The sequence below is a fragment of the Dendrobium catenatum genome, unplaced genomic scaffold (genome assembly GCF_001605985.2).
Source record: "Dendrobium catenatum unplaced genomic scaffold, ASM160598v2 fragScaff_scaffold_1574, whole genome shotgun sequence".
Classification (NCBI taxonomy): Eukaryota; Viridiplantae; Streptophyta; class Magnoliopsida; order Asparagales; family Orchidaceae; genus Dendrobium; species Dendrobium catenatum.
The window spans coordinates 1149623-1168924 of record NW_021320036.1 but is presented as its reverse complement, the minus strand read 5'-3'; the positions used below and the strand labels follow the sequence as shown (position 1 = coordinate 1168924).

The 19302-nt window shown below is 34.3% G+C and overlaps 1 protein-coding gene across 1 annotated transcript in view; it reads left to right on the top strand.

Annotated features, from left to right (window-relative positions):
* The window catches only part of LOC110108174, a 77916-nt gene that overhangs the window by 17362 nt on the left and 41252 nt on the right, over window positions 1–19302 (top strand). Inside the window, exons 3-4 of the mRNA XM_020838695.2 lie at window positions 7475–7811; window positions 8959–9071. Of these exons, the coding sequence (XP_020694354.1) occupies window positions 7475–7811; window positions 8959–9071 (450 nt within the window). The remainder of the gene's footprint in view (window positions 1–7474; window positions 7812–8958; window positions 9072–19302) is intronic.

Genomic DNA, 19302 nt, shown 5'->3' with positions numbered 1-19302 from the left:
ATTTTTGGAAAAGTTATAACCTGCGGGTTGGCTTTGGAAATCCTGCGGGCTCTTTCCACCCTTCTTTCTCATCCCCTCCGGAAATCCTGCGGGCTCTTTCCAACCTTTCTTCTTGGGCTTCTAACCTCTTTCGTCTCTCCGCAAGTGCCACTCCACCTGTATCCCTCTTCTCTAAGTGCAACAACTTTAGGGTGTCGTCATTTTATTTCAAGTCGAGTTTGAGTTTTTAATTTCTTTTTAGTTTTATTTGAAATGTAAGAGTTTGTTCTTTCCTTTCCTCGTCTTTAGTCATTTTCGTCGGTAGAAGTCCGTCGTGTCTTTTTTGTGATCGAAAGATACAGGCTCCCTATATCTTTTGCTCGCATCATCATATATTTATATCCATTATATGGTAATCAAAAGAATAAAATAATTTAATAAATTCTTTCATTGGGCCTGTCATATCTATACATATTCACCGAGTGTTATTCTTTTTTGGAACTAATAAAGCAAAAAACTATACAAAGGCCAGTGCTCGCTTGAATTAAGACACTTAGTAAGGATTTCTTCTACTCAATGTTATAATTCTTCATATTTTTTAGATCTCATTCGTAGGTTAGATGATGTAGAATAGCGGCGCTACAGACAAAATTATCATATTTTGGACATTTCTCATGAAAGGTAATCTTAAGGATAATTTTGTTGGAGACAAAATTGTCTCACATGAATTAAGACCCTTAGTAAGGATTTCTTCTACTCAATGTTATAATTCTTCATATTTTTTAGATCTCATTCATAGGTTGGATGATGTAGAATAGCGGCGCTACAGACAAAATTATCATATTTTGGGCATTTCTCATGAAAGGTAATCTTAAGGATAATTTTGTTGGAGACACATTTTGAAATTGTTGTAATAGAAGTTGTACTTTTTTTAGACATATTTCTTGTCGTGAATTCCCTCCATGAATATGAGGGCGTAAGTAGATGGTGCATCTTGCATAGTTTTCAAGGACATATATTTGAAAACTAGTGCATAAATTTAGCATTTTCCTTGATATCTTCTTTTGGCATTAATACCACTTTCTCGCTTTCATGTTCTATTATATGTAATATGCTCGATAAAATAATTGTAAAAATATAGGTATTAATATGTTAAATTGAAAGATAAACTATCTTAATAATAACTAAAATATATTTAACTAATAATGTAAATTACTGATGTGAGCAAAAATCCCTGGGGAGAGAGAGGCCCCCTCCCAAGAAATTCTTGATCACCTCAAAAATAACAAAAGAGAGAGACTTAGGAACTAAGTAATAAGAAGAACAAACTCTTACATTTCATATAAAAAGACACTTACAAACTTTTGACTCAATCGACTCAAGCAAGACACCTTACAACTCTTACAAACGACACAAACACAAATTAAAACCTAAACCTGCTTTCTAAGAGATGAAGGATACAATGGAGTGGATACTTGCGGAGAGACGAAAGAGATTAGAAGCTGAGAAGAAGGGTGGAAAGAACTCGTAAGTCTCCCCGAGAGATAGAAGAAGAAAAAGAAGAAGAAGCTCTCAAGCTCTTCCAAGAAAATCCGCAGATTTCTTTTCAAAAATTCTTTCTTAACATTACTTTAAAACATTCCAAAACATCTCATATTTATAGACATGAGAGGAGAATACAAACAACCACTTCAATGATTTCCCACAGGAATCCAAGCATCACAAACCACGGAAAAGCCCCCCCAACCTCACGGGAAACAGCCCAGCCAGGGACCCAAAGAGGCAGCCGCGGAACCAAAGAGGCTAGCACGGAACCGAGGCACCAAAGCACGGGAAAGACCACCCAGCAGGAAAACCAGCAGCCAACCGTGGAAACCAAGGAGCCAAGGCATGAAAATAGCCAACCGTGGAATCCAAGGAGCCAAGACACGAAAAACAACAAGCACAGGGAATCCAAAAGCCATTTTGGAAACCGAATGGACAAACTAAGAATTTTAAGAGACAAAACTATAAATAAAGAACTACATAAATAAGAAAATAAATGAACTAAAACCTAGCTAGTAATGAGCTAACCTTTAGTTCAATAAATGAACTAAAAACCGGCTCATAATCAGCTAAATTTCAGCTCAAAATTTATTGAGCTAGCAAACTCAAGGGAAGTCGAAACCAATTTTTTTTTGGGTTTGATTTGACCCCCCCTTTGCCTACATCAATTACCCACTTAAAATTTCCTTGAAAAGTATAACAAAATATTTTTTTACTAATTTAGTGCTTAACCAACATTAAGTCAGTCCTAACAAATTTGTCCCAATAATTAGCAATAACATTTCAATTTTTTTCCCAACTGATTGATTTGTTGATATTTTAGTTTCTTCTCTCTTTATAGTTAACCATGCAGTGCAATAGAAGGCGGATTAAAGTGGCTGCTGTTGGCGTCTCTAAAACATTTGCAATGACATCCTATATATGTACATGACCTTTGGCTTTGACGTTGCTGTGGAAGTGGCACAAAGAAAAATAAATTCTGAATACATTGAGGTCTAATTGCTTGAGAATATTCTATTTATGTAAATTCTTCTAAATTTTAGTAGTGTGCAATTTTAGAAGAGGATCTTTGAACTACGGAAGGAGGAAGGTGTGCGTCATTACCTAGCAATGAAGGAAAGAGCCTATTACGGTGTTACCTTTGGCTGAAGCAGACAAATGCAGTGAGCTTCAAACCAGGCAAATGAAGTGAACGATGAAAGGAGGAAGAAGGTTTGAGTCGAGACCTAACAACGAAGGAGAGTGTCTGTTACCTTCGTTGGGAGGAGATGAATGCAATGAGCTTCAAACCCAGGTGAATGTAGTGAGCTTTGAAACCTAAAAGCATGATTGTCAGATGGTTCTGGGCTTTGGGCAATAGGAAAAGCAAATAAACTTTTAAAAAAACCTAAGTAAACTATTTTTATCATATTAAATAATTTAAATATCATTATTATATTAACCTATAAATAAAAAATATATAAGCATTAAAAAATCTTTATAATTGTATTAAAAATTACTAGATAAAATTGCACGTGCTATTTGCGCCTAGGGGTGTCAAAACGGGACTGCGGTTCGGGGGTTCAGGTTGAACCCGGATTGACCCTGGTTTAAATGAGTTGATCTTAACTTGACTCGGTTTTGCAAACGAGCTAGGATTGCCAACTTGGACCCGACCCATGCGGGTTATTGAGTTGACCCTACACGACCTGCCAACCCGCTCTTTTTCAAATACCGGGTTTAAACAGCTAGCAGTGTGACGGCGTTGTGAAGGTGGGTTAGGTGAGGCGACGGGTGGCCCGTGGCAATGTGGCATGGAAGGCTGGCTAGCGGACCCATACCTGGGTCAACTTTGGGTTAATTTCAGGTTTACGGGTCAACCCAACCCGATTTTAGAAATGGGTTACATTTTTGAACCCGAACCTTATCCCATTTGACAAACGGGTCGACTCAAACCAAAGTTATAGAATACGATGGAAGAGGAGATGATAGATAGTAAAGAAAGTCATAATATTTCATGTTCAGTCCATTCTTCGTTATGCATTCCCAAGGCTCCCTATATATGCATGAGGATCCTTAATACTTTTTTTTTGATGAAAAGGATCCTTAATGCTTACTAAAAGTATTTTAAACTAGTAAGAAAATGAATAATGTGTCGTTATTACATAGTTAAAACATAACAAGGTTAAATGATTTCGGTGCAAAGATTGATTTGGAGAATAATTCGACGATCTTGATTCATTTTACAATGCTGATCCTACATTATTTCACATGGGCTAGAAAACTCATCTCTAATGAGTTAGAGGCTGGTAGCCATGGTGGTTGTTGAGGTGAAGTTGGAGCATGGGAATCTGAATATTAGTAGAATCACTTATGAAATGATTCGGGGGCTTTGGCTCTAGACTTTGATTTATATCCTAATTCAAACCGATAATTTGTGCGAGAATACCATGTCATTTTAATTGTGACAATGCTGGTAGTGTGAAGTTAATCTGGAAGAGTGAAAAAGTATATGGTAACATAGGAACTGGGGGAGGGTCTTGTTTTTTGGTCATCTCCATACATTATGACAATGTATTTGCTTCTACGTTACAATTTGGTGGTGGAAGCAATTGAAAGACGGTTAATCTGTGATGGAGTGGTTAGTTGTATGTAGACTTAAGAAGTTACTTGTATCTATATTTGTAAAGGGTGAAGAGTAAGAAAAGTAGAAGAAGGCTTCATAGACTTATTTGCATTATCAATCTCTAGCATAGTCTCCTGTTTAAGCTATGGAGGAAGCTCAACTTCATCTGTAGGTGCATAATAAAGGTCAAGATTAACCTCATCGTCAGACTCAAGCTCAGGTGCAAGTTTTTCCATGGGTGATCAATCATCATCCTTAAGTAGGTAAAGTTAGTTGGATTCATGAGCTCAATGGGCTTTGTGTTGCTTTTAATGCTAGTGGAATATGTGGAGTTTGTGGAGCTGGATAAGATTGTTGCTTGCGTGGAGTTTGTGTTGGGGAGGGCTGTCTTTTATTTATATTGTTATAAACAGGTTTGTGCCATGAATTGTTTGTATAAGAAGATTGAGGGGGATCAATATGATGGGTATGTGAATGAGGAGACATTATTCTTTAAGATAATCATGATACATTTTGTATTAATGACAATTTCTTATGTAATAGGTATCTTTTATCCATATTTTTAGTTGATGGACATCAATTATATGTATAATATAATGCTTTTCATTAGAAGTTTGGTGCTTGTGATGAGGATATCAGGGATGCGTACAATATAAATGTCATGATGGGAATATGAATGTGATTTTTTATACCTCTTATCTTAACTTATGATCGTTATAAGGGTTATGATTGAAATCATAATGCTTATGTGGATTGTAGGGTTGTTGATGTGGGCTAAAGAAAGCTTTTTTTTGGTGATATGAATCATCTTCAAGGTCATCCTAATGATTATATCTTGAGTTAGTGATATAGTGGAGCAGGAGGAGGATGATAATCATAATTATGCGTTGATTTGGAGTTCAACAAGATTATAAATTTTCTTTGATTGGATATAGATTGATGATAATCTTGGACTGCATGAGAGGATCATTATGAGTGTGTAAGGGATGTCTTGATTACTTGAAATATGTGCCTTGGAAGGATGACAAAGGGCATATGAGGTAGAGTGTGAATGAGTGTGATGTGCGTAGGGCTTGCTAATGATATAAGGGTGTTAGACCTCGTGTAATTGGGGATGCAAGAAGAGTTGGAGTTGTGATAGGCAAACTAATGATGCAATGAGAGCTAGGGCATGTATAGGGAGCCTAAAACAAGTGTGACAACACATATATAGCAGATGATATAATATAGGGGTTGTGAGTCGATGAGATGGTGAGCAATGATAGGTATTGTGAAAATCATTAATAAATATGCATGTGAGTGGGGGAATACAAGTCATGAGTGGGATCTTAGGTTAGGGGGTGAGCTAAGCTTGAGTGAATTTTGTAGGAAGCAAGATTGCTAGTGGACATGCATGAGTCGTGATGTGAATTGATAAATTATCAAAATAGTTACTAACTATATTAAAGGATTATTTTGGTCCCTCAACTCCTTAAAGAGGAATCAAATTAGCCTCAACGACTATTTTGGTTCATCTTTAAAGACACGATGTACCAAAATAATCCTTTAATATAGTTGAAGACTATTTTGATTATTCATAGAAGAGTCTAGAGATCATTTTGATACTTTTCCCGATGCGAATTATTAGTAACTACGATGTGTAATGATGGCTGCGTCTAAGCAAATGGGCCAAGGATAGGCTCTAATACTAAATTAATACAAAGGATCATAATGATAATTTTGGATGAGATTAATCGGTGTTGGGGATTTTAGAGAGAGAGGATGAGAGATAAAAGAAGTTAGAAGAAGAGGAGGTAAGAGATAGTAGAGAAAATCTCAATATAAATATTTTATATTTGTTCCATTCTTCCTTGTATACTCCTAAGGCACTCTAAATAGAGAGCATGCCCTTCAATGCTACTTGAAAGTGCTTTAAACTAACTAAACAAGAATAATATATCCTTATTATGTAAATGATATAATTAGATATTTTGTAAATCTAATTATATGCAACGAAGATTGATTTAGAGATGCATCTGATGATTGAGGTTAATTCAAGCATGATTTGGAGAAGCATCTAAGCATGATGATCGTACCTCACATTTGCAAGTGCTTTGCATGGAGAGGGGATTTCTTCTATGAGAGAAACTTAGCAATGCGGAAGTGAGGATTTATGTGGCTTTGTTATGAGATTTAAAAGAAATATATTTGATTTGCGTCCTTTTATTTTGCAGGAAAAGTTGAGTTCTTCAGATGTCACATACATGAAAATTTTACTTAGCATCATTTTCATACTAATTACCTATAATATCAAAATACATGTCAACCTTTTACTTCAAATTCATTTTACCCAAAAACAGCTCCTACAGTTTTTTTTCTCAATTTGATGTTTTGATTAATAAGGAAAGAGAAAAGAAGAGAACTCCACTTACAACTTGGATAGATTTGTGTGCACAATTTTTAGTGAGAACACTCATAACATGCTTCAACAATAATTTAATTCCATCAATTATCAGTGGTCATCAAATTGATTACAAGCCAGAAATCTATATTTATAGAAATAGGGTACAAAAATTAGGAAAAAAGATTTTGAAATTAAATTTAATCCTATCAAAGCATTTGAACTTGAACCTAAGATAATCCAAAAAGATAATTTAGCTTAATAAAATATTTTTTAAGAATATAAAGAAATTAAACCAAAAAATCAAATATGGTCCTAAAAAGTTCTGAAAATGTGTCTGTTTTAGATTTGTTATAGTTTGGTTTGATTCTTCATAATTGTTCTACAAGGAACTAGACCTTTATGAGTTGCCTTGGCTAAATAATCAGCCAAGTCAGAACAGTACTGCATCATGTTCTTGTTGCCACTGTTGCATCAAGTTTTGAGATAATCAATTTAATTTGATAAGGTTTCATTTGGTGATGTTAAGTTTCTTATTATTTTCTTTAAATTTTTATTAGATTTTGATTTATGGTTAAATTTCATTTTATATTTGGATGATTAGAATTATGCATTTTGTTGTTTCTTGGCTTTTGTCACCTAGAGTCGGTAACATGCCCCATGAATGGGTCCATTTAATGAGGGATGATCTGAAGGAAAATTATGATAGTTTTCTAAGTATGTTTACGTGGTTATTTCCTTAATGCATATTCATAAACTTTGGCGGCATGAATTCCACCGAGTTTTATTTTTATCAGATTACCAAACATGTTAGCCTTTGGAATTTATTGTAGCATTTGATGACTATGGCTCAAAGCGTGTCATTATATTGAGGAAATTTTATTTTGAATGAATCATGTAGAAGTGAATCAGGTATAAATGATCATTCTATTATATTTCCTCTCTATTTACTGCTTTGATTTCAGGTTGAAGATGTCGGTCTTCTTGATTCTCCATCTTGTCTACGTTTTCTTCTTATGCTATTGAATCCACCAATAAGTCATTCTGTTGAGAAGAAGCCACCAAAAGTCCGCTTCAATCTCTTAGAAATACACAAGCCTCAAACACTTAATAGTGCAATTAAAGGAACTGATTCTAGCTCGAGAGCAATAATTTCAAAAGTCAAAGAAATTCTTGTAAGTTGTAATGAGATTAAATCTGGCAATGAGAATGTCGATGATATGAAGAGGCCAGAGTTCAGCTCGAAATGGATAGCTCTGCTGATCATGGAGAAAGCATGCTTATCTACTGTCTCTTTTGCAGGTAAGCCCTTGTTTAATGTCCTTGAAATTTATGCCCCAACGTGGCATAGTTTTGGTTAGCATTATTATGATATTATGAGTTCGAAGTGATTTATTTCTTATTCAAGTATAGTGGACGCTGCTTGGAAGAACTCTGAACAGATGTTCACATCTAAGTTCTTTTCTATATGATTAACTGGATAGTCCAATACCAGCCTCAAGTAGTGCCTTTTCATGTTTACTTGCAAAATCTTCTCTTATTTGATTATAGGCATGTTTGTTTAGAGGGAAAGGGAGTAAATTAACGAAATGAAGTAAATAGTTGTGCTTGTTTTTTTTTTTTTTAATTAAAGTGTGTGCAAGGTATAGTTTGGGCTATGTTTACTTACATCATCGGACAACTAAGATGTTTCATTTAATCAAACAACTACAAGGAATAAGAACCCGTTGCTATCATATTTCATTGCTAAATAGAAATACAAGGTATGTCGTTGTATTAACAGCAGATACTTCTCTTGCATGCTTGTTTACTCAATGCAACAGTAGATACGTATCTTGCATGCTTTCTTACTCAAGTTATTCATAGGTTGCAGACCCTTGGTGGTAAGAGCATGGCCTTGCACCAAGGGAAGTGGTAGTGCTTCAAAATAATGTCAATCGAGGTAGTCATTTCTCCTTGTAAATGCGCGGAAATATCATTAAATGGTTCTAATTTATTGATGTTTAGAAATCTAATTCACTTTATAATGGCTTTGCAGGAAGTCATTATTTTTTCTAGCTAAACCCTGTAGGTAACATTTGGAATCTGAAAAATTGTTCATTTGTTGTAATAGTTGTTTACTTAATTCAAATATTGAAAGAATTACGGTCATGTGGCATAATCAAATGCCAGTTGCCACTCCGTAGGAAAACAATGTTGTGATCCACAAGTGTTATTTACACAATTTTCATATATAAAATAGATGTTTTCAATTCAGTGGGAGGAATCCTAAAAAATGCTTTCATTTTTCTTTTCATTAAGCTAATACTTCCATATAATGTCTGTACTCTGGATTGTTACATCATATTATGAATAATATGGCCAAGTGATGTTAAATTGTATGTGCCTGGTCAGGTTCTTACTTTTTAAATGCCTATCCTTCTAAATTCTACTCACATATATCCATCAGATGCAACTGAGACTATGCGAAAGGTTGGTGGAAATTTCAAGGAAAGGTTGAGGGAGCTTAAAGGACTAGATGCAATCTTTGAAGTTGTCACTGATTGCCATTCTACTCTAGAGGTCAGCCTAATTATTCTATCGGCATGTTACCATATTTTACTTGACTGGAAGAACCAATATGAGTGTTGCATTTTTTGTCTTTTTTCATTTTCTCTAGTCAATATTTGATGGAAAATACAACTTGGCTTTTTATTTTTCCGTATCTAGTTATAAGTGTAGAATAAATTCTTTAATGAGCCATTTTTAAAGAACTTCTAGAAGTGGAGTGCTTATGTCTACACTATAGTTTAAATTGATCTTTGAGCGTAGAAACACTCTCTCAAATACTATTACTGGCCAAGTCAATTTCATATTCTTTATTTTTTTGTTTAGTTTCATTTTTCCCCTAATATTGCTTTGTATATACAATTTTTATCCACTTAGTGTTTCTACTTAATATCTGAAGTATCTCTCTACATTTATCTAATCTGCAGATGAACTGAAATTGCTTATTATTGAACTCTTATCATCATTTAAACTTCTCGTTCTCCTTCACTTATTAGACTAGTCTTCCTTGAATAAAACTAACGATTTTTTCTGAATCTTTCCCTTCACTGAATTATCCTTAGTTTATTGTCGAATAATCCCTGCATCTGATGCTGCTCTTTGTACTTTGAGACACTTTGTTCTAATCTATATGCAAATGGACCCACACATCCGTATTTGAATATTAAGATGATGCAACTGATTCTGTCTGCTACATTATATTTTGTAGTGTGATCTTTCAAATTTTTCAGAATGTTGGATCTATTATTCAGAGTGGTGGTGAAATAGATGGGGATATTATCAGCAAAATTCAAGTTGGATGGTTGAAGTGGAGGAATGCGTCCGGCTTGTTATGTGATAGAAATACACCCCTCAAACTTAAGGGAAAATTCTATAAGATCGTAGTGAGGCCTGCAATGCTTTATGGTGCCGAATGTTGGCCATTAAAAGAGAAGCATAATACTAAGTTAAGTGTGGCAGAGATGAGGATGCTCAGGTGGATGAGTGGTTTTACCTTAGAGATAGGATACGAAATGAGCATATACGTGAAAAGGTTGGAGTAGCTCCAGTAGAAGATAAGATTAGAGAGAGTCGCCTTAGATGATTTGGTCACATAAAATGATGGCCTTCCGATGACCCGGTTAGGAGAGTAGAGGTATTAAATTTGACTTATGTTAAGAAAGGTAGGGGTAAACCTAAAAAGACTTGGTTAGAAAATATTAGGAATAACCTTTCTTTATTAGATTTAAACGAGAATTTGACTTTTAATAGGACACAATGGAGAAAAAAGGATTCATGTAGCTGACCCCACGTAGTGGGATAAAGGCTTGATGTTGTTGTTGATCTTTCAAATTTTTCATTACTATCACTTCTTTACCAGGATTTTGATATTTAGTGAATTTGAGGTTCTTGTCGATTTAATAAGGAATTGGATAATAATAGTTAATGAATGGGTATAAGTGCCATAGCCTTTTTTTTTGTATTCGTAGGATATGAGATGACTTTATGGAAAGCTCTATTGGCATTTTGTTGCCTGCTGATGTAAGGTAATGCCATCTATACTGGACACTGACTACAACGTATAGCTTAATGAACATTTTTTCGTAGGTTTATTATTTTGTTAATTGTACAAAACAACGATAAAAGAAGACAAGAATCTTGGAACTAGTAATTAGATGTCTTCTTGAAGACTATAAGGATAAGAATTCTCTTTAGCTGCTACTTTCTTGAGGTAGGATAAGAGGACAGTAGCTGTAATGATGGCTGAAAACCCATGCTCTGAGCTGGAAGGAAATGACATCAGGAAGGGTGGGGGGGAGTGGGAAGGAGGAACCACTGGCTGCTTGTTGGTTGGACAGTTCCTGGCAGCTGGATGTCATGGATAGCTGCAAGAAGTGGCTAGCTGTTGTGAAGGAGGGATCCGGTGGTTTTGGAGGGAGGATCCGGCGGCAGTATAGGCCCACATGGCGGCTGAAGGGCTTGACGTGGCTGGCGCTGGCTGCAGTGGAGGCAGGGTCTGGAACTGCAGGCCTTGGGCAGCTGTGGAGAAAGAACGGGAGGAGGAGGCTACTGTTGCCGTAGGCGGATAAGAGAGACACTGGCGGAGGAGGAGAGTTGGTCCACCACCTGGAAGGAATTCCAGGAGCCAGAGGAAGGAACCAAGAATAGCTTTCTCTATTCTTTTCTAACATTCAAAATCTGAAATTATTAGGTTAAGGCTTCCCTATGTATAAGTTTAAGGCTAGGGTGAAGGAAATAACAGATTATTAGAGGAACTAAAGACTTTTAAAAATGAATTAAAAAAATAAAAAAAGGTTGGTCCGGTTTATTAAATTGGACGAGTGCTCTGCATCATTCTCCCCAACTTAGAGAGATTTTGTCATAATTTGAAGTCAATGATTCTTTGTAACGAGGGGTTAAGTATGAAATGTTGAAGGTAGCATATTTTTTGGTAGTCACCATTGTAGTTCCAGTTGATAAGAATTGTCATTGATGCGTTTAATAATGCAAAATGGTCTAACTGCCTTAGTTTTCAATTGAGGACCTATTGCAAACCTTTCTTTGCGTAACTTGATCCATACCAAATCATCCACTTTGAAAACTCAATGTTTTCTGTTTTTGTTGGCATATACTTGATATTTTTATTTCTTCATTTGATCTTGCACTTCATGAACCTTTTGAATTTCTTGAATGCGCTGTTTAGCTTCTGTATGGCATTTTGTAAGATGGATATGAGAAATTAAATCAATGGGAGATGTGGGATTTCTTCCATGGACTACTTCAAAGGGACTATGCCTTGTGGTTTGGCTTCGAGATTGATTGTACTCAAACTCTATTTGAGGAAGAATTATATCTCATTGATGGATGTTTTTGCCTATAAAACATCTCAAGAGATTACCTAAATTTTTATTGGCAGCTTTCGTTTGTCTATCTGTTTGTCTATCTATTTGTGGATGTACGATGGAGCTGAAATGTAACTTTGTTCATAATTTGTCCCATAGCATCTTTGAGAAGTGGCTAATGAACTTGATGCCTTGATCAAATGTGATGGTTTTAGAAATACCGTGCAATTTAATGATCTCTTGGAAATAAAGATTAGAAATGTGGGTTGCATCAAATGTCTTGCAGCATTGTACAAAGTGTGCCATCTTTGAAAATCTCTTAATAACCACCATGATGGAATCTTTATAACGTGTATTTGATAGTCCTACTGCGAAGTCCATACTAGCGTGAGTCCATGATAATTTGGGAACGAGTAAAGGCATGTATGGAGCTGCTCCAGGTTGACATTTTTTTTTTTTTGGCTTGGTGGCATTTCTAACATTTCTTTTCATAGTGTTCTATGTCTCTGACGAGTAAGGGCCAATAAAATGTCTTGGATAATAGCCAATGACTTGTCTTTGACAAAATGACTGGTTATTTTGCCATCATGACTCATACAAAATGGCCTCCCTAAAGGAAGCAAATCCTATTGCCAAAGTATAGATACCCATGGTCAATATGAAAATCAGAAAATGTTTAAAGGAACTCTTTTGACATACCTTACATATTTTCTGAAATCAGGATCTTGCTCATATAGTTCTTTTTCTGGCTTCAAATACCACTGTTTTGAGTTGCAAGGTGTTGATTATAAGTAACCTTCTATTTAGAACATCTGTCACTTGATTGAATTGTCTCTATTTATGCTTGAGGGAATATTGAAATGAGGTTAAATATTCCATCCATTTGGTGTATCTTCCCTTTAATTTGTTTTGGATATGTGTTCAAAATAAAAATTTTGGAATAATTAAAAGAATTCATACAAAAGATATCCCTTAACGAAAAAAAATTATTGGAAGAGGTTTAAATGGACATGTTGGTATGAGATTTTAAAAGTATTGACTATGGGTTTAGAGTGATTGATAAAGGTGGTAGGACCATATTAGATTTTGCTCTACCTTGTGATTTTGTAATTGCTAATACCTTATTTAAAAAAAGTTAGGAACATCTCATCACTTACAAGAATGTATATAGTAAAATTTAGATTGATTATTTTCTTATAAGAAAAATAGATTGATGAAATTGTAAAATCATTCTTAGTAAAAGTTTATGTATCCAACATCAACCCGGGCGCCGGTGCAGCGGCCCTTGCACACTTGTCACTGTATTCAGGCCATACAGCGCGTCGCTTCCAGGGGACGCCCTAGCATTAACACAATTTCTAAGATGAAGGGACGGATTATAAAAATAAAATAAAATATTATCTTAAGATTAAATGGGAGCATTCAAAAAATACTAAAGATTCAAGATCTTATGATTTTGATTGAGCATGAGAAAACTAATGTTATGTGAAAAAAAGTAGCTATTAATATTAAAAATGTCACAAATAATGTGCTTGGAGTATCAAAACAAAAAACTCATAATAATAAAAATAGTTGGTGGTGAAATCAAAGAGTGCAGTAAAAGATAAAAAAATAAGAAACTTTGTTAGAAAAATTGGTTTAAGTGTAAAAGCTCGAAAAATTGGGAAAGATATAAATGGGCCAGTATGGAGTCTAAGAAAATAATATGCCATATAAAAATTTAGCTTTTAATGATTTATATAATATATTAGATACTAATGAGGGTGAAATTTTTTTTTATAAATTAGCCAAACAATGAAATATGAGAAGTAAGGGTTTAGTTCAAGTAAGTCCATTAATGTTGAATATCAAAAAGAGTTTTTATTAGAAGTGGATATTCAACAAAAGTAGTTGAGATATTTTGATAAGCTTTTCTATGAAGATTATGAGAATAGTATTAAAAAATTACACTATAAAATTTTAGAGTCTAAAAGCCAAATACTTAAAAGGGAAGGGCTTCAAGAGAGAAATCCAAACTTTTGGTTAGAATGATACTCAAATTCAATTGTTTCTTAAGATAATTCAAAAAATATTTGGAGAAATTAATTCTCAGCCCATATACTTTTTCAAACACGATCATGATGTGTTTAAGAATATTAGTTTGAAAATGGGGTAGCTTTATAAAATAGGAGCATATTTTTCAAGACTATTAATGTGTGGTTCCTCATGTTTGAAGTAAAGGCCCTCAATCTAATTGTTAAAAGAAGCAGTGTGTAGCATTTAGTGAAGAGCTTTAACAATGATAATGAAAAAAGAAAGGAGAAACACTTCCTCTTGCCTAATTCCCCTAATAATTTTATTTAATTACAATATTTTGGAGAGTTGCATGAGTAATTGATTTAATGATTGAAGAGATAAATTTGGGTGGAAATAAATTAATATAAATTTTTTTAAAAAGAACATAAAAAGGGAAACTATCAATGGCTTTCTTAAAATCCACTTTGAAGATAAAAATATTTCTTTTTTTTTTTCTTTGATAGAAGAGTAAATTAATTTATATACCAAAATGATGCATCAATAAGCCCTCTTGCAATAATGTCCCTTAGAAAATTCAGGCTTCATTTGGGACGAATTTCTTATTGCTTCTTAAGGAAGCTTTCTAGTATAAAATTTTTAATTTTTTACTAGAAAGTTTCTTTAAGAAGCAATAAAAAACCCATCCCAAACGAAGCCTTAGTAAGCACCATTGAGGAGACTAATAGGTCTTAAGTTCTTTAGAAATTTGATGTAATAAAAAATGTGAGAGAGGGACCCAAATTTTTGATCACAAAAGAAACAAGCACTTCCTATATAAAAGAGGTAAAGAAAATGCTAAAGAAATACATCAAATTCTCAAAAGATACAAAATAAGAAACAAAAACACTTTTATAATATTATAAAAGGACACTTACAACTCTTGAACACAAACACCTTACAAATACTTTACCAACTTGGACAAAAACAAACCTAAAGGAGCTTCATTCCATTAGAAGAAGGATATAGGTGAGGTGGCACTTGCGGCGAGAAGAAAGAGGTTAGAAGCGAAGACGAAGTGGAGACAAGCTCGCAAGCTTTCTCAAAGAGGGAAGGAAAGGGGGAAGTTGGACAAAGCTCATAAGCTTTTCCAAACAACAAACCCGCAGGTTTTATCTCCAAAAATTACATCATAAACTTGTTAAAACAGCCACAAACAACTCCTATTTATAGGTAAGAAAGGGAATACAAACAACCACTAAAACAATTAATTAATTCAATTAAAAGGAGGACAAAATTTCAGTTCAGATTTTTGTCCAGAAATTTGTCCCAAAACATTAATTAAAAGCTGAAAATAGAAGGCCTAAAGACACCTAAAACAGCAGCTCAAAAGCCATTAATCAGCAGCCAAAAAGATCTCTTCAAATACCTAAATAAATGAAGGAATTGAAAAGCCAACAGCAGCCACCAAGTTTTCACAGAAAACAGAGCACCAAAGCCACGGAACAAGCTTCCAGCAGCCACGGGAAAGCAGCCCAACTGGGACCCGAAGAGCCAACGGCAAAAACAGAAAAAGGGGGACCACGGGACAGCTTTCAGGGAGCAAACCGAAGGATGAACACCACAAGGAACCGAGGAGGCTATGGGGAAACTGAGAAGGCAGCATGGGGAAAGGAAAGAGCCAAACTTTTCACAATAATGAGCTGCCACTAAACTTGAATAAATGAACTAAACTTCAGCTCATAATGAGCTAACCAAGAGCTCAAAATAATGAGCTAATGATGTAAGCACAAGTATAAGAGAACTGAAACAAAGAGAACAATGGATAAAACTGAAACCGGACTTTATTAAAATAGTAGTAATCAACTAAAACACTCAAAATCCAACAAGAAAGCACGAAGAGATTTTTAAGAAAGAAAGAAAATAAAAACAACGCTATCTTCATCACTGTTTAAAATTGCGTATTCGGGTATTGAGGCGTTTTTCATTCGTGAGGCGAGGCGTAAGCCTCAAGGCGTTTTGAGGCGTAAGCCTCAAAATCAAAAGATTGCGTAAACATAAAATGATAAATTTTTTATATACTAATGAGTGAATAATATAAAACATAAAAAAATATAAGATATGAAGTGAAATCAAAATATCCCAATAATAAGACAACATGAAATATAGCTCAACTCAAAATTATATCTTTTCCAAATCCCAGTATTCTTTTCATTAACATATAATTCCAATTTAAGCCAAATTTGTTGTCCTTTTTTTAGGTATAAGTAAAATAAGGGGAGATATTGCAGATTCTGAATGATAACTCACATTCCGTGGAAAAAAAAAAGGGGGAAGCGATCCAGATCAGGATATTTAGAAGTATCAAGTGAGAAGAAAGCCCTTCTGATTTTGCCTAGGAAAAGGTTTATCTAAACCTAAATGAAGACGAAGTTCATTCAGAGGATAGTTCATGATAGTGAACCACAACTTTAGGAGTAGTTGGACATTCGTTTGGATAGATTTTATGATGTTCCACCCTAAGATCTTGCTGAAAACAGCATGATGCAACTGTCAATAGCTGTGTACATGACGTTGCACACATTATATCATGTCCTATTCAACTATGTGCAGTGATAGCATACCCTATTGCATATGCATATTCGTTTTCCTTTTAGGTTGCGAATTTAGCTTCTTTTTTTTTTGTGGGACAACTGTGTACTATTATCACCCCATTTTTACACATGTACATTCTATGCTTGGAAGATAAACGTTTTTAATAAGAGGATTTTGGCCTCAGGGAGAGTGCATTGACTCTCATTTTTTTAGCTTCTTTATCATGCTATGATAGCCTTTTGCATCAGTTGTCTAAGGACTTTCCTCTAGTCAATCTCTATTTTACTGCTTTAAAAAATATTTAGGAGCTTGCAAACTATCTTCAGCATCTCTGATTTCTCTCACAAGATTCTATCCTTTGTTATTAGTTCGGGTTCTCTATTCCCTTTGGATTCCATAGTTATTGCATTTCTTACCTTAGGAGCCTAATACCAAATCTGATGTTATTCCTGTTTGTTTCAATTGGAAACAATATTTCCTGTAGAGTTTTATTAAGCATGCTTCATTATGAACTGAAAATTTTGGGGTTATATTGATTTTTAGTGAACCAAAACTTAATGGAGATCAATAAAAAGAACTGAAAAGTTGAAGGAAAAAAAAAAACTGAAAAGTTGAAGAAAACCTATACATAGCTGATGAGCTGGATTCTATGTTTTGTATTGTCCCACGTTGGTTTAAATTTATGGGCTCATTAATCTGCTTTAAGTATGTGGATATTTAATCATATTTCTAATGAAATTAGATCATCAAGTTGATGATTCTAGGAAATGCAATTTTGTAATTGAGATTAACGAATATATAACGTGATACAGAAACTGTTTAGGAGTTTTATTTGGGATTTGTAAATCTATGGATGAAATATTATTCTATCGTTTATGAAAATATTATGTTTAAGCTCTGTTTGTTGATCAAGAACTCCAACAAGGAAATACGGGCGATAAATTTTAGATCGTTAGAGAGAGTTTGATGAAAACAAAGTCTGTAACGTATTTAGATGTATGTTTCCAAGATGTTTTATAAGCAGAAAAAACCTCAGTGCCTCCGAGTAATGTTGAAGCTTCCTTTACAAATTAAAATGAAGGAGAGCCAAAATGTAGTTTATTTATGCAAAAAATGATGGCCATATTGGTGGTACCTTTAATCCGAAATATTGCAGATTACAAGAAGGAAGGTGACTGAATGCTGACGGAGACCTGATCAAAAAGAACTAAGACTGGTCACACCTATTTTAGTTCTGCTGAAGCATCTCTCTCATCTTCGATCAGTGACAACTTAAATTTATCTCAGCTTGTGATCACTCCTGCACAAATTTTTATTTGTACTTCGTTACCATGGCAATTCTAAAAGTTCACTTTGCTGATGGGAAACCTCTTCCAATTTGTGGTATATGTCATATACAGTTAAAAAAATTACATCTTTAAGTCATATATCTTGTTCCTCATTGTCCAGTAATCTGATTTCTTTTGGATATTTTGTGGACAACAATTGTCACATTACAATTTAGAAATTGTTAGTAATCTTCAAAAGTGTAGCACTTCAAAACAGACCAATTATTCCAATCAAAGAAAGAACAAGTCTTCCATTTACTTTTAGCTTTCATATGATCTCAATAACCCTTTAAACTTATACACTCAACCCTTTAAACTTATACACTTCCAGGTACATGCTAGGTACCGCTCGGAATCTTTCCATACAAACAACTTACGAATTTTAAAAACAAGCATAACTTCAAAATTACTCATACCCTAAAAATTTGTTTTGGAGGCGCTACCCCTGGAAACCCCCGCAGGCCCGCAGGTCGAACCCCGCCATAGGGCAGCGCCCCCTTGGACCCCTGACAGACCGGTATATTGTTGTATTCATGTTATCTTATTATTGGGATATTTTGATTTCACTTCATATCAATTTAACTTGATGTATTCCTATGCATGTTTGGTTTGTTACAATCTTATCTAGATAAAAACAATGAATAATCAAGATATAAATGAAATTATAATTTCTATGTTGAATGATAGACATTTTGTACTAAACATCTTTATGTTATAAGCTAAACAAGTTATCATGAAATTTATTTATTATTGCTTGTCATTTTTAATATAATGTCACCATAATTTCTATATATTATATTAAAAAATTATTATGCCATATCCACGCCGCACCCGTGTCCTATATTTTTAAAAAATGCCGTGTCCGTGTCGTATCCGTGTCACCGTGTCCGTGTCGGTGCATCATAGGATTATTTTCAAAGATCTTCTTTATATACTCTTTAGCAAAATATTATTGCTTAATGGAAGCAATCTTGTTTTGGGGTGTTTATCTTCTTTTAAAAATAAGGTAATTTATCATCTAGAATTGGATTTTTTTTCTAGGTGTAGTGTATGCAAGTGAATTTGAATTAACCATGTTAGGATTACCATTTTATTTTAGTTTTATTGTTGTGTACTTCAATGAAATACCGTAGAACATGGGTAGTTATGTGTTATGCCAATACTTGAATGATATGCTAACAAATGATAATGTAACACATTCACACAGGACTTGTAAACCTTGTAAATTTGATGCGGACATCGGCACGAAGATCTGACGCATCTATCACAGGAGGTGTTGTAAATCGACGGATCTAATTTAAATTGTTATTTAAAATTTATTTTATGAATTTTAGCTATTATTTTATGTTATTTCCTGTTTTACCCCTAGGTTAGTTTATTTGAGTGTTATGGCCCAAGGGGCATTTTTGTAATTTTTTTATTTTCTCATGTTATGGCCTATATATAGGGCCTTAAGCTATTGTAATATGATGGTTAATTTGATATGAAAATTTTGTGTTTTCCACACTT